The 13,988-nt window shown below is 48.9% G+C and overlaps 1 protein-coding gene across 1 annotated transcript in view; it reads left to right on the plus strand.

The window, feature by feature from the left end:
• The first annotated feature begins 11,395 nt into the window (after positions 1-11,395).
• The window catches only part of FLNB (filamin B), a 140,598-nt gene continuing 138,005 nt past the window's right edge, over positions 11,396-13,988 (plus strand). Inside the window, 1 exon segment of the mRNA XM_028518087.2 lies at positions 11,396-11,687. Within this exon segment, the coding sequence (XP_028373888.1) occupies positions 11,396-11,687 (292 nt within the window).

The following is a 13,988-nucleotide window of genomic DNA, read 5'->3' on the forward strand; positions in this document are numbered from 1 at the left end:
ACAGTAGAGCCGCTGAGAAGCTGAAGGAAGTTTGGTGTCTAGAGGTCTGGGGACAAAAATTGGAGTGCAGGACCCACCACAGTGGTGACTTTTTGATAAAACTCCAGGCTGGAGGTGGGACTCTAATAACTGATTAACACATTCAGGAAATTAGATAAGAATTTCAGAAGAAAAGTGGGAACCATGAAAAAGAAACCAGTGGAAGTCCCAGAACTGAAAAACACAATACTGAGGTTAAGATTTGCAGTTGTTAGGATCACAGGCTCCAAGCTACTGCTCCAGTTCAGGTCCTGGCCAGTATGGACAACGCCAGCCCTTGTTTCTTCTTCGTGGAGGTGAAATTCACAAGACATACAATGAGCCATTTCAAAGTGTACCTCCAGTGGTATTTAAAGTATTCACAATGTGCTAAAACCAGTTCTCTCTAGTTTCAAAATGTTTTCATCACATCACAGAACACCTTGTATCCATTACATTGTCCTTCCTTGTCCTCACCACCCCTCCCCTAGTAGCCTCTAACCTACTTTCAGCCTCTGTGGATTTTCCTATTATGTCTGCAACATGTCAAATAAAGCATACAGTACATACATTTGGTGTCTGGCTTCTTTCACTTAACATGCTTTCAAAGTTCATCCAAGTTGTAGCATGTGTCAGTATTTCATTCCTTTTCATGGCTGAACAATATTCCATTCATGTACCACCTTTCGTTTATCCATTCATCCACTGATGGACTTTTGAGTTGGGTCTGCCTTTGGCTAATACGAATAATGTTGTTTAAATATTCGCATACAAGTTTCTATGTGCACGTTTTCATTTCTCTTGGGCTTATACTTAGGTGTGGACTAAGTCCTTGTTTTTCAACTTTTTGCAACAGTTTCATTTGGTCTATAAAATGGAGCTGGTGGTGGTACCTGATACATAGGGTTATATGAAACAATTAATGCAAAATGCTTAGCTTGATAAATGATTACTATAGATCAGATTTTGGGAACCAAGTGGGTTGTAAGCATTTGTTGACTTGTCCGTCTGCTCAGCTAGCTCACAGGTTCCTGGAGGGTGGAGGGGCTTCTGATGCCTGTCTGCACCCCAACCCCAATGTCTGGCGTCCTGATGGCATGGAGGTGACATCCAGTAACTGTTTCTGAAGTATTTGGAAGTGACTCTTTCTCATACAAGGCCTTGCCTGTCCCTTAGGCCCACCAGGGCCATGGGGAACATGAATACTACTGCACCTTTTCAACCACTGAGGAAAATGAAGCTTCTGGAAGTTGAATTACTTAATGTTATGGACTAAACAGAAGCAGAACCTGAAGTCTAAAACCTTAGGCAAGGGTTCATTCATTCATTTAATATCAAGGATTTACTGAGCACCTGCTGTATGCCAGGTGGGTTCTAGGCAGTAGTGTCTTCATGAATTACTTGGGGAGACAATATAAATGAGATAGGTAGTATATCTAGGTGATGTGCCAAGAAGAAAACTAAGGCAGAAAAGGAGGATAGGGAGTCACCTAGGGAGGGGTGAGAGGGTTACAGTTCCTACACAACTCATCAATGGCAGAATGCGCATTGGAACTTGGATCTGCTTGGAACTCGTGTCATGCCTGGCCTTCCCATGGTTCCCTGGGAGGCAGCGTCGTGCTGCAGTACACAGTTTGGACTTCAGAGTCAGACCTATGATGGGAGCCTTGGGGCTGCTCGCTTAACCTCTCTGGGCCTCAGTTCCTACCTCACAGAGGTATGTGAGGATTCAGTGTGGCAATAGATGTAAACCCTTGCTCAGTACCTGGGGCGGTTGTTGTTAGGACTATCAGTGCTAGTGCTAGAAAAGTCTTGCATTCTGGAAAGCTATCTGGTGCGGACTCCCTCTGGTCCTAGCCAACTTGGGATCACGTGTCTGGTCAACTGTCCAGGCCAACTGAGGTGCAGAGGAAAAACCAAACCTTTCACACTTGGAGAACAGGGACCTGCCCAGGCTGCACAAAGTTTGGCCAGTCACATTCTGATTGTTCTCAAGTTACTTCTCTAGAGCTTCTATAGACAACTGCTCTCCCAGTTTAGGCTGTAGGGATAGCAAGGAAAAAGACTGTGTTGGCACTACCCCCTCCCCCACTCCCCACTTATAAAGACCTACACCAAACACCCTAAGGAAGGACTGACCCCCAGCTATTTTGGAAGGGCCTATCTTCTATCAGGGGCTGATTCTGGTCTGAGCGGAGAGTGTATTTACTGGCCAAAGTCTGCTCCAAAGTAAACATGTCATCACATTCCTCACAGCCTGTAACCTCCATGGGGAGAAGCCCCGGCCATCATGGAAGAAGGGTGGTGAGGAAACCTTATCCGACTCCATTTCAGCAGGATCCCACTTAGTTCTCCGTGGGTGGGGGACACAGGGGAGAGAAAGGAACTGATAGTCCTAAATAAGCTGAATAAAAGAACACATTTGATGCAGTTATTCTCAGCAGTGGTGGGTAGGGGAGACTAGGCTATTTAGAAGACAAACATGTTATGCAGTGAAAGAGCACACAGTTTTATGTGGGTGTGCCTATCAATTATCATTGTTGTTTTTTTCCACCCAGAGATATACACCCCGAAGTGTACAATTTGAAGTTTTTATACACCTACCCATGTACGCACACATGTATTCCCAAACCATTACTGCAATCAAAATGGACAACATGTGAATCACTCCAAAAGTTTCCTCATACTTTTCTGTAATCCCCCTCCCTACCTCCTCCATCCCTAGGCACACTGTGGTCTGCTTTCTGTCAATATAATTAGTTTGCATTTCCTAGAATTGTGTATAAATGGAACCATACACTATGTATTCTTTTTTTTTTTTTTTTTTTTTGCCTAGCTTCGTTCACTTAGCATAATTATTTTGAGCTTTGGCTATGTTGTTGTGAATATCAGTAGGTCCCTCCTTTGTATTGCTGTGTACTGACTAGTCCATCATGTGGATGTACCAGCTAGTTCATCCATTCACCTGCTGAGGGACCTTCGATTCATTACCAGTTTTTGACAATAACAAGTAAAGCTAGTATGAACAGCCAAATACAAGGCTTTTTATACACATATGCTTTTATTCCTTGGGAAATTAGTTAGGAGCGGGATGGCTGGATCACATGGTAGGTGTTTGTTTAACTTTCTAAGACACTGCTTTTCACAGCGGGCACACCATTTCATATTCCCACCAACAGCGTATGTTTGCAGTCATTAAACATGTAAGTCAGAAAGAAAGTGCTTAAGGTAGAAAGTAAGTTCTTATAATTTTACCTCCTGATGACTGGCCTGCTTACCTGTTTACTGTACATCCTTCCAAGGTTCCCTTGATTTCCTGTCCACATACAGACCCAGCCTGAGACATGGATGTGACCTGGGCAAGCTAATAATTTAGCATGCCCCCAACTTGATATTTTAAAAACAGTTGTTCAAAATTTACTTAGGCAGGATGTAGAGAAACTGATTTTCGGTTAATACAATATATTGTTCCTCTTTCTTTTAAAAATAAAGGATTTGTTACATGCATGTAATGAAATTGTCCTTTTAACTTATCTGGAATGGTCCTGAAATTGTAGTTATCCAAGCTTTTGGGGGACTAAATTAAAGGACATATGGTTTGGCTTACACACTAACAAATTGCTAGGTCTTGGTGCAGCACACAGCTCTGACCAGGGACAAAACTGACATGACCAGAGACCTGAAAGAATTGTCACCTAGCTGGACTGTGGCATGGTGGCACAGCCAAGAGTTGTCCCTAGTGCTGGGGAAGAGAATGTTCCAATTTCTCCCAGAGGGTGCCGTTTGCCTCTGACCACCAGTTAGGACAGGTCTGTCCTGATGGAACCCCCAGGGTACTGGCCCTGCATCTCTGTCCAGTCCAGGACTTTTTGGCTCCCTTCTAGACTGGCACCCTGGGAGGCTGCCTGGCTCATCAGCTCTGTGCATGTTTTAACACATATTAGCACTCTGTATTTAAAAAGTGTGTATACAAATTGGATCATACACATTCATGTTGGTCTGTAACTTGCTTTTCTTTTTCCCTACTTAGCAACAAATCCGAGGTCTTTCCACATCAGTCTATATAGATGCATCACCGTCTTTTAAAAAGCACCAAGGAAGCTTGTCTACCTGATGGGTGTCCTGTCATGCAGAACTTACCAGCTTGAATGAGCACACCATCACCTTGGGGATGTTACTAAACTATAGCTTCTGATTCAGCAGGTCTGGGGTGACACCTGAGGTTCTGCACACTCCCAGGTGCTGCCCAGGCTGCTGGCGGCACCATACTTGGAGGAACAAGGCTGGAGTGCATGGAGGGTCCCACCAGACCATCTGGGCCATTATAAATAGCCACGAACACCCAAAAGGAGCACTAGAAGATAGGTTTTAGAGTCAGAAGACAGAACATTGAGCTCTGGCCCTGACACTGTGTGACTGAGCAGGTCACTTAGCCTTTCTGTGTTGCCAGCTCATCCCTCCTCCCTGACAATTTAGTGAGCTAGCACAAATGCCTCCTCTCTTTTAGATCTTGAGGGTAAAGACAAATAGTCCTCATCCTTGAGCCTCTGAGAATAGTGATAGTAATCCCGACTGGGAGAGCACGGGGGTGAGGGGGGAGGAAGTAGATGAGATAAGGATGGAAAAAGGGCTTTGTCAGCTGCACTGCCCTCCACAAAGGGGCAGCTCTGTTGCAGTAGGAAGGCAGACAGAGTTTGCAGGTGAGCTAGACAGGGCTTTCTTTAGCAGAAAAGTGCTCTGTGGCATTTGCCTGTACTTAAAAAATAAACAAACTGAAAACAGACCCACTGGTAAATCTTTCAAAGAAGCCAAAGTCAGACTGGGTGGAGGAAGAGGGCCCAGTCATTTGCAAATTTGTGTGTGTGTGTGTGCGTGTATGTGTGTGTGTGCGCGCATGCACGCGCGCCAAGATGTGGGTAGTGTGTGGGGCATGCTCTGACCAGGAGTTCCACGTGGGTTGGGAAGGGCCTGAGGGAGGAAGTCAAGGCCCTCAGCAGGCCGTCTCCCCGCCCTGCTGAGTGAACCGCGCACATGTCCCTGAATGGTGGCCACGGCCGTCATTATTTCATTGTCACCAGACAAACTATGTTACCATGTTAGGGCCGGGGGCTCCAAGGGACTGAAGAGCTTAGAGACTCTGAAGTGACCTCTGGAGTTGGTCAGACCAGGGTTTGAACCAAAGGGACCCTGAGCCAGTGACTTGATTTCTTCCAGCAGCCTCAGTTTCCCTACTTGTAAAATGGGGATGACAATATTAGCCCCAAGCTCACAGTGTTCTTGAGAAGATTAAAAAAGATAACTCATGGCCATGTGACATGTAGCTCAGTGCCTGGCCCTGGGAAGTGGTCACTATAGGATCAAAGGAGATAATATGGAAAAATCAAAACAAGCTCATTCTGAGCTCCACCTTAGCAGAGGGTGAGTAGGGAGAGTAGGGGTTAAGGCCCGTGCCTTCTCCCAGCAGCCTGCTTACCCACTGGCCCCAACTCATTTCAGGGAAGGCCTGACTGGTGGTCTCTGGGCCTTCAAAATCCCATTGCTGCCCCAGCCCTTTTCCTGTGTGTGTTTGTGTGGGGGGCTGTCCTCCCAGCACCGCACCCGCATGGTCCAGGGAACTTTGCCTCAGGGCTGGGGGTAAAGGGTGAGCCCTCCTCGCTCTCCAGGGAGCCACTGACAGAACCAGCTCCTCTTCCCCTAACTGGTGGAAAAAGAGCAAATATTTTCATTTGTACTATGCTTTCTGGCACTTGGTGTAAAATGACAGCTGAGAAGGCCCCGCCCTGGGAGAAAGATGCAACTGGTGAAGACATATTCATTTTGCAAGTCCTAGTTCTCCATCTCTGTTCCCTTTGGAAAGTGGGCTTCTAAATTTGGAACTCTCAGCCTTTGCCTTTTGACATTGGCTTACAGCACAATCACAATATTGTCACGATGTTATCAGCATAGTAATGATGATAATAGCAGTGTTATTTCTCAGCAGATACTTACCTGCTAGGTGCTAGACACATAGTCTCTCATTTATTAGAAACCCGTGGGAGTTACATTGTTAATGTAGGTTAGGTAGGGAAACAAAGTCAGGAGCAGCCCCAGGTCCCTGCTCTTAACCATGACTATTGCCTATTTTAGCCCTTCCTTCATGTCTCATCACAGTTGCTCTGTGACTTCAGCATGTGACTATACCTCTCAGCCTCAGTCTCCTACCTGCTAAATGGGGATACAGCCACACCTCCTGGGGTTGTTGTGACGATCGGATGTTGGTACTTACGAAATGGCAGCTTCTATTATTATTTCTGCTATTATGAACATCCAAACATGCTACCACAGTAGTGGACCCCAGGATGCCCAGGTACCACAGAATGCAGGTTCACCTGGGACCCGCATGGAGCTGGAGTTCCCAAAGTATGGTGGTGGGCTTCACATATAGGGGAGGGGTTCCCAAGTTTAGCACCCCAGCGAGAGGGTTATGGGTCTCCAGCTTATTAACTGGCTTGTTTCAGTACCCAGCATGTGTCTATGCTGGCTGTCTAATTTGAAAGCCACCAGTTGCCAAGGGCAGCTATTGGGCACTTGGCAATGTGCCGAGTCTGAACTGAAATCTATATAAAATATTGATTGTATATTAAACTTGTAACTTTTTGAATATATTGGGTAGGGCTGTGGGAGGCAGTTTGACAGACAGATGGGCCAGGTATAGCAAGTCACCAGGCCAGGAACTGCTGGCTGCTTAGCAACAGGCAAAACTGGGAAAACTAGGACCTTGCCGCCCCAGGGTAACCTTTCCTCCCCTAGCATGTTGCTGGTCAAGTGGTTTAGCCCCCCTGACCTTTCATATCACTGATTATGTCGTTCAGACTCTCCCCTTACTCCCCCGGACCACCCTGGCATGTTGCTAGTCATGCAGTAGGCCCCTGTGAAGGAGGGACAAGGCCCTGAAGAATGGCCTCCTGAGACTGCTGTGCGTGCAGGCCCTTGCATGACCACTCCCTCAAGCATTAACCCCGAGGAATAAATCTAGGCCTCAGTTGTGTTTCAGCTCCAGGACCAGAGAAGCAGCAAAACCAGACAAGCAATGGCATGGCTGACATCAGGGCCAGCTGCACTGACTCAGGGGCATTGACCCCCTGCCCTGGTGCTGACCAATCAGTGAAGGCCACAACCCTGAAAGGACACACCTGGAAAGCTGATAAATATTCTGTTACAATCCTCCCCTGAGACCTCCAGATAAATACCCTCAAGCAGGAGGACCCCCCCCAACACACTCTCCTCCAGGATGCTATGGGCACCTTTCCCTTCCCCCTCTTCTTCCCCACAGGAGCACGACCTTTCCCTTCCTCTCTCCGAAGCCTGAAAGGCCCTACTTTTGCCTCTGCAACTTGTTTCCTGCCCCCATTTCTTTGCAGCGGCTCACTTCTTCCTCTGTGACTTTCTAAATAAACTTTCTCTTGTAGTTTGAGTCTTGGCTCTGAATTTTTTCTTGGCTAGAACTCAAGTACGGAGGTTGCTGAACCAAGGTCTGGTCTGACTTCAGCTGACTTTGATTTGCCAGAGACACTCCTGGTTGGAGCACTGAAATGAAATGCCTGCCTCCCAGGAAACTCCTTAGTCCTGGGCAAACTGGGACAGTCGGTCACCTTATTATTGGTTAAAATATATTGTAATCAATTTTCACTGTTTATTTTTAGTTTTTAAATAATACTTAACTATGAAATGTTATTAGAAAGTTTAAAATTACAACATGGCACTCATTATATTTGTGTTGGGTAGTGCCAGCTCTGCTAAGTCTTAAACTCCAGACTATGCTCTGCAAGGGGACAGAGGTAACAGTTTCCCTTCCTGAGCCACTGACCACAGAAACAGCAACTATACTTTAGCGCAAAACCAGTCCTGTGACTGGACAAGCTGTGAGAGTGAGGGGACTTAAATGATGGGCATGATTTTCCCAGGTTGGAGGGGAGAGATGAGAACATTCTTGGCAGAGGGCCCGAGCAAAGGCAGGAACGTGAGATCAAGGGAACGATTATTATATACACACACTCGCTTGATTAGAAGAACCCTTTCCAATCCTACGCAGCTGGCCTGATTGGCAATTTGTGTGACTTTGAGAAGTAGGCTCATAGTGCTTCATCCTTCCACCCAATGTTTATCCTCTAGTTCAGCTAGTCCCTTCTTTGGGACACCTCTGCACATCTGCTCTGTCTTGCCAGGTCTGTGCTGACATGTAGGGGTTATTGTTCTACGTGTGGTTTCTTGGTCAGTTTACTCTGACCAGGATCTCTCAGAGCCGTGGCAGACTGGCGTTAACATCTGTGGTCAGCAGACATGGAGGCGAGCCTTGGCTTCTTACAGAGCATAACTGGAGTCCGGGGAAAATGCAGTTAATTGCTGATTTTTCAGGGACTGGTTGTGAAGCCTGTTCATTTTGCCCGGTTTCCAGCTATATTTACTGAGCATGTACTGCGTGCCAGGCATTATGCTAAGAGTTTTGCTTGCATTATCTAATAACCAACCCTAGGAGTGGGGTCATTTCCATTTTCTCTCTTTTTCAGATGAGAAAGCTAAAGCTTGCAAGACCACAAAGGCAGGCCAGCCAGAATTCACACCCGAAGACAGTGTTTCTCACTATTTACACGTTTCCACTCCGGATGGTTCTACCAAGAGATCAGAGATAGCTGGGACAAAATTTGGAAAACAGGTATTAGGTATTTGTTAAGTGAAGGCCTTATCAGGCAAACCTGTAGAATGTTTTGGCTGAAATGCTCCCTGCAGAATGGCTACCTTGAGTTGTTCAGCGCTTATCTTTTTATCAGATGTTGATAAAGAGCCACCTGAAGACCTTGTCTGCTTCCTCTCTTTGTCTCTGAAGCCACTGATCACCACCCTCCACCAAGGTGTTGAGTCTGTTTCACGCCACCTCCCCCCCCCCCCCAATTGCTCCCTAGAAAACTCTTAAGGTTGTTCTGATTGAATGCAGAAAATTGCAGGATTCACCTTGGAGTGAAGTAGACGATATTTACAGGCAGAACTTATGTAGTTATTTGTGTTGAGACCTGATGAAAACAAATATTTTATAAGAAAGGGGAACATTAGCACACTAGCAGCTGATGATTGAGCTGAGTTGATCACCTTATCTCTGGTCTCCTCTAGTAGGGTGGCGGGTCCTTTGGGAGTGAGACACTGGTTCCATAAATCACGATGAATGAGTTTGGGTGGAGGAAAGCAGGAGAAGCCAGGAGCCTTGGGCATAGGGGAGGTGAAAGTTACAACACTGCCTCTAGTGAATCTGCTGCTCAGGTTGTAAAGACAAGGGCTGGGAACACCAAGCAGACACTTAGGCACAGTGCAGATTTTGGAGCTACACCCAAGTTTAAATCCAGCTTTGTCTAGTTTTTAGCAGTTGACCTCTGGCAAATCTCTTCACTTAATCACTAAGAAGGGGGATGAGCCTTCAAATAGGTATTGTGTTCCTACAATGGGCCAGGGCTAGGGTGAGGTAATATATTACCCGAGGTCCTCCCTCCACCTGCCGCTGCCCCTGCCCCCTGCCTGTTCTGAGCATTTCCACTGGGTGAGACATTTTGTCTGAACAAAGCCCTTCACCATTGTATGCAAATGTCCTATTACAGAATGGTCCAACCACAGATCTGCTGCCTTCTCCTGGGAAACTGCAGGGCTGAAAGTCTTCAACCTCCATCCTGCTAAACCCTTCTTCCTCCAGGAAGCCTGCCTGCCCTTACTCCCCTCCCCCAACCCTGATCACCACCCTCTACCAATGTGGAGGGTTAGGTATTCCTTCTTGAGCAGGGGCACCCTGTGCCCCTTACAGCCCTGAATTCCAGTCCTGTTTGTGCTGTGTGCCCTGAGCTAGTCACTTTACCTTGGCTAACTCTTGTCAAATGGGGCCAATAGCAAAGAAACTGTTCAGCACAGCTCCTGCTTGGCACAGGCGCAGAGCAGGTAACTCATGAAATGCTAGCTGCTACTCTTATAATTACTCAGCTCTTGGCAGCAGAGATCTTCCCTGGCTATCTGCTACATCCCAGCATCTAGCACAGAACCTGGATGAGGACAGAGCGGGTGCTCAGTACATGGTGTTGGTAAGCAGAATAATGGTCCCCAAAGATGTTCACATCTGTTTCCCAGGACCTGTAAATATTACCTTGTGTGGCAAAGGGGAATCACCATTGCAGATGGAATTACGATTGCTAGCCACTGATTTACAAATATCCTGGCCCTGGCTGATGTGGCTCAGTTGGTTGGGTGTCCTCTGGCAAAGCTAAAGGTCGCTGGTTCCATTTCTGATCAGTGCACATGCCTGGGTTGCAGGCCTGGCCCCCCGTTGGGGCTTGTGCAAAAAACGACCCTGATCATTGTTTCTCTCCCTATCTTTCTCGCTCTCTTCCCATCTCTCTAAATAAACATATAAATTCTTTAAAAATATTCTGGATTAAGCAATTGGGCCCAATGTAATCACAGGGTTCTTAACAGAGTTAGAGAGAGAGGTGACTTTGGAGAACCAGAGAGATGACAGCGTGAGAGACTCAGCTGACAGTGCTGGCTTTGAAGAATGGAGGAAGAGGCCACAGCCAAGGAATTCAGGAAGCTTGTAGAAGTTGGGAAAGGCAAGGAAATGGATTCTTCCCCAGAGCCTCCAGGGAAGAAAGAATGCATCCTGTCAGTACTTTGATTTTAGCTCAGTGAGACCTGTGAGAAACATCTAAGCTACAGAACTGCAAGATAATACATTTGTAATTTTTTAAAATTACGGTTATTACAGCAACAAATGGTAATTTGTTGCAGCAGCGTTAGGAAACTAATATATACATAGCAAATTACTCTTAATTTCTAATACTACTAAGCTGTTTACGACCGTTCATTTGTGCTTTTCTCTCCTATTAGTTTACGAACTCCTCAAGGATAAGGAATAAGTTTGTTTTTCAGCTCTCCACTTCGGCTTGTCCCGTCAATCCGTCAATCCGGGACGACTGGGCAACCCTCTCCTTAAATAGCGGATGTCTTCCTCCTAGCTTCCTTTCCTCGAGGCGGTGAGCTCAGAGCGCTGGGTTCCAGGACGCCTTGGAGGCCGTGGAGCGCAGTGCCGGATTTGGGCGGCAGGGGGCGACCGTGGCCCGGGAACTCCCATCAGAGGGTTGGAACGGGGCGGGTCTTCGGGGCGGGTCTGCTCAGTGCGCAGGCGCGGGGCCAGACGCCCCGCGCGGCCAAGGGCAGACGGCCACAGAGCAGACCCGGCTGCGGATCCGGTAGCAGCGAGTTCGAGTCCCACTCCCCCTCTGCTTTGGTCCTCGCTTCCTCGGCCTTTGGGCCTTCTGACGTTAGCCCCCGGCAGCTTGCCGCTCATTGCGTTCTCCCCGCCGCCAGGATGCCGGTAACCGAGAAGGACCTGGCGGAGGACGCGCCGTGGAAGAAGATCCAGCAGAACACGTTCACGCGTTGGTGCAACGAGCACCTCAAATGCGTGAACAAACGCATCGGGAACCTGCAGACCGACCTGAGCGACGGGCTGCGGCTTATCGCGCTGCTCGAGGTGCTCAGCCAGAAGCGCATGTACCGCAAGTACCACCAGCGGCCCACCTTTCGCCAGATGCAGCTCGAGAACGTGTCCGTGGCGCTCGAGTTCCTAGACCGTGAGAGCATCAAGCTCGTGTCCATTGGTGAGTGTCCTGACCCGCCTGGCTCCGGCTGGTATACCATCTCTCCCCCGCGCGCGCGCGCTCCTGGGGAAGGCTGGGGCTCCCTGCCGCCCACCCCCACTACGCCCAGTAGCCCCAGGCTGGGTGTGTGTGCCGCGGCCGGGGGGCGTCCATCTCTGGGGTTGTGGGGGCCAGAGGACCTAGGCCCCCACCATGGTGCCAGCCTCTGGGCTGCAACCTTGTGTGCTAGCTCTCCGTAGCGCTCCCCACCGTGCGTTCCGGCAGTGCGTCTCTGGAGAGCTGCGGTTGAGGAGTTGGGTTGGGGCCGCACGGGGTGCGGTGGGACTGTGTCATTTCTCTACACCTGGGGTGCCCCTGCCGGAGCTAGGGGACTGGATCATCTGGTCCTCTGTCCCCCAGAGTGGGGCCCTAGGCCGCTGTTCCCTGGAGCGCTCGCCCCGCTGCGCCCAGGCTGGTGCGCTCGGCGACCTCCAAAGGGCGTTGGCTCAAAGGCCAGGGGTGGAGACCTGGGGAGGGACCGTTCTCTGAGTCTGGCGCCTCCCTTCCCAGGTGGAGACCGGGACCTGGTATCCTCCCACACCGTCTCCGGAACGTGTGTGGGCCTGGAGGTGGGCAGTGGAACCTCGGGGGTGTGTCGCCCTCGCTCGCTCCTCTCCCCGCTTGACTCTGGCCAGCGCTGCAGGCTGAGCCCGCGGTGGTTGCTGAAATTGTTTAGGATATGGTGGTGACAATGGGAACTGCTGCTTTGTAGGGACCCCAAACTAGTGAGTGCTGTGTGCCAACAGCTTCCTAGTTATCCCACCCCTTACACATCCCGCAAGTTGAGGTGTCATTAGACCCATTTTACAGACAGGGAGTCCAGAGTCCTAAATGACTTGCCCAAGCCATGGAAGTACTGAGGGTCCTGCTGAGAATTAAAGGGAGTGGGTGACAATTAAAGGAGATTTCACTTTCTTCTCCCTGCTGTCCCCACACCAGGGTCTTCCTGAGAGGAGGGACAGAGTCAGTGTTGGGTTTCTCTCCCCCAGAGCTGGGGAGGAAGAATGAAGAGGTCCCTACTGAGACCTGGGCTAGAGGAGGGCTTCCAGGAAAGTCACAAGGCTGCTCAGGGTGTGGACTGTCACACAGCATGTGTGTATAGGGAACATATGTATGCAAAGAGGGACAGTGTGTGTGTGCACCTACATTGTGTGTCCATGTTCTGCCAGGTGAGCCTCTTGCCAGAGAGGAGTTGGCCCAGACCTGGGTCTGGGGTCTCTTCCTGAGAAAACCACGCCTTATCTGACTCCTGACAGGAGGAAAGGATGGTGGGTGTGGCCCCTGAGACTTCTCCAGTGTGAAAGGGTTCCCTCTAGGCAGAGTCTCCTCCCTTCTCCCCCTCTTCCTCCCCCCCACACCTGTCCTGGCAGGTAGGGCTGCTTCCTGGGTCCAGGCAGCTGCCACCACCCAGTCAGCCTTCCCATGAAGGGCGGCTTCTCTGCAGAGGGAAGCCGTGTGGCATGCTCTTGTTTTCCTTTGGGGGCCCATCTTCTATAGCTGGGGGAGAGAACCTCAGAATTCTCCAGGAATTCTTTCATTTGCAGAAACTAAGCTTCCCCTCTGAGGAATCTGAAGGCCTGGCTGGGCTCAACTTGGATCCATTCTTCTTTGTTTTAAAAATGTGTATTTATTTAATTAACTGAACAAAGAAACTTAAAGTAAACCAGGAGTATCCAAACATGACATGAAATCATTTTTAAAAAAACAAACGAAAAACCCAAGCCACAGCAGCAGAAAATCCTGGACTGCCTAGTTTACCAGCTGTTTACAGAGGTTGCAGCTGCTGCCGGGATGGCTTCCCACCAGAGCCTGGAACTTGAGGGTCTCATTCTAGACTTTGTCTAGCCCCTTAGAGTTCTCTACCTAACCCTCATGATTTTCGTTTGTGAACCCACCCAGTCCACAGTGCCCGCCATTGTCCTGACATTCCAGCGTTAACCTCCCCTTCCCTGGTTGTGGGCCCATGGGCTGTGGGCTGCTTCTGGATGTGGACCTCTTCCCACCACAAGTTACATTGTTTTATTTTATTTTATTTTATTTTCTCCTTTTAAATTATTTCTTGGATCATATTCCCCAAAGTGGCATTCCTGGGTCAAAGGGTGGGACACATTTATGATTCCAGTCATTGGCTGCATGGTAGCTCTCCCAGAAAGATCTAGAAGCAAACAGGTTTTCCAGCCTCTGGAGACTGAGGGGGAGGGCCAAGTGCCAGGACTCTTGAGGGGGTAATGCCTGAGGCCTCTTCCCTGCTCCAGGACTGTT

The sequence above is a fragment of the Phyllostomus discolor genome, chromosome 7 (assembly GCF_004126475.2).
Source record: "Phyllostomus discolor isolate MPI-MPIP mPhyDis1 chromosome 7, mPhyDis1.pri.v3, whole genome shotgun sequence".
NCBI lineage: Eukaryota > Metazoa > Chordata > Mammalia > Chiroptera > Phyllostomidae > Phyllostomus > Phyllostomus discolor.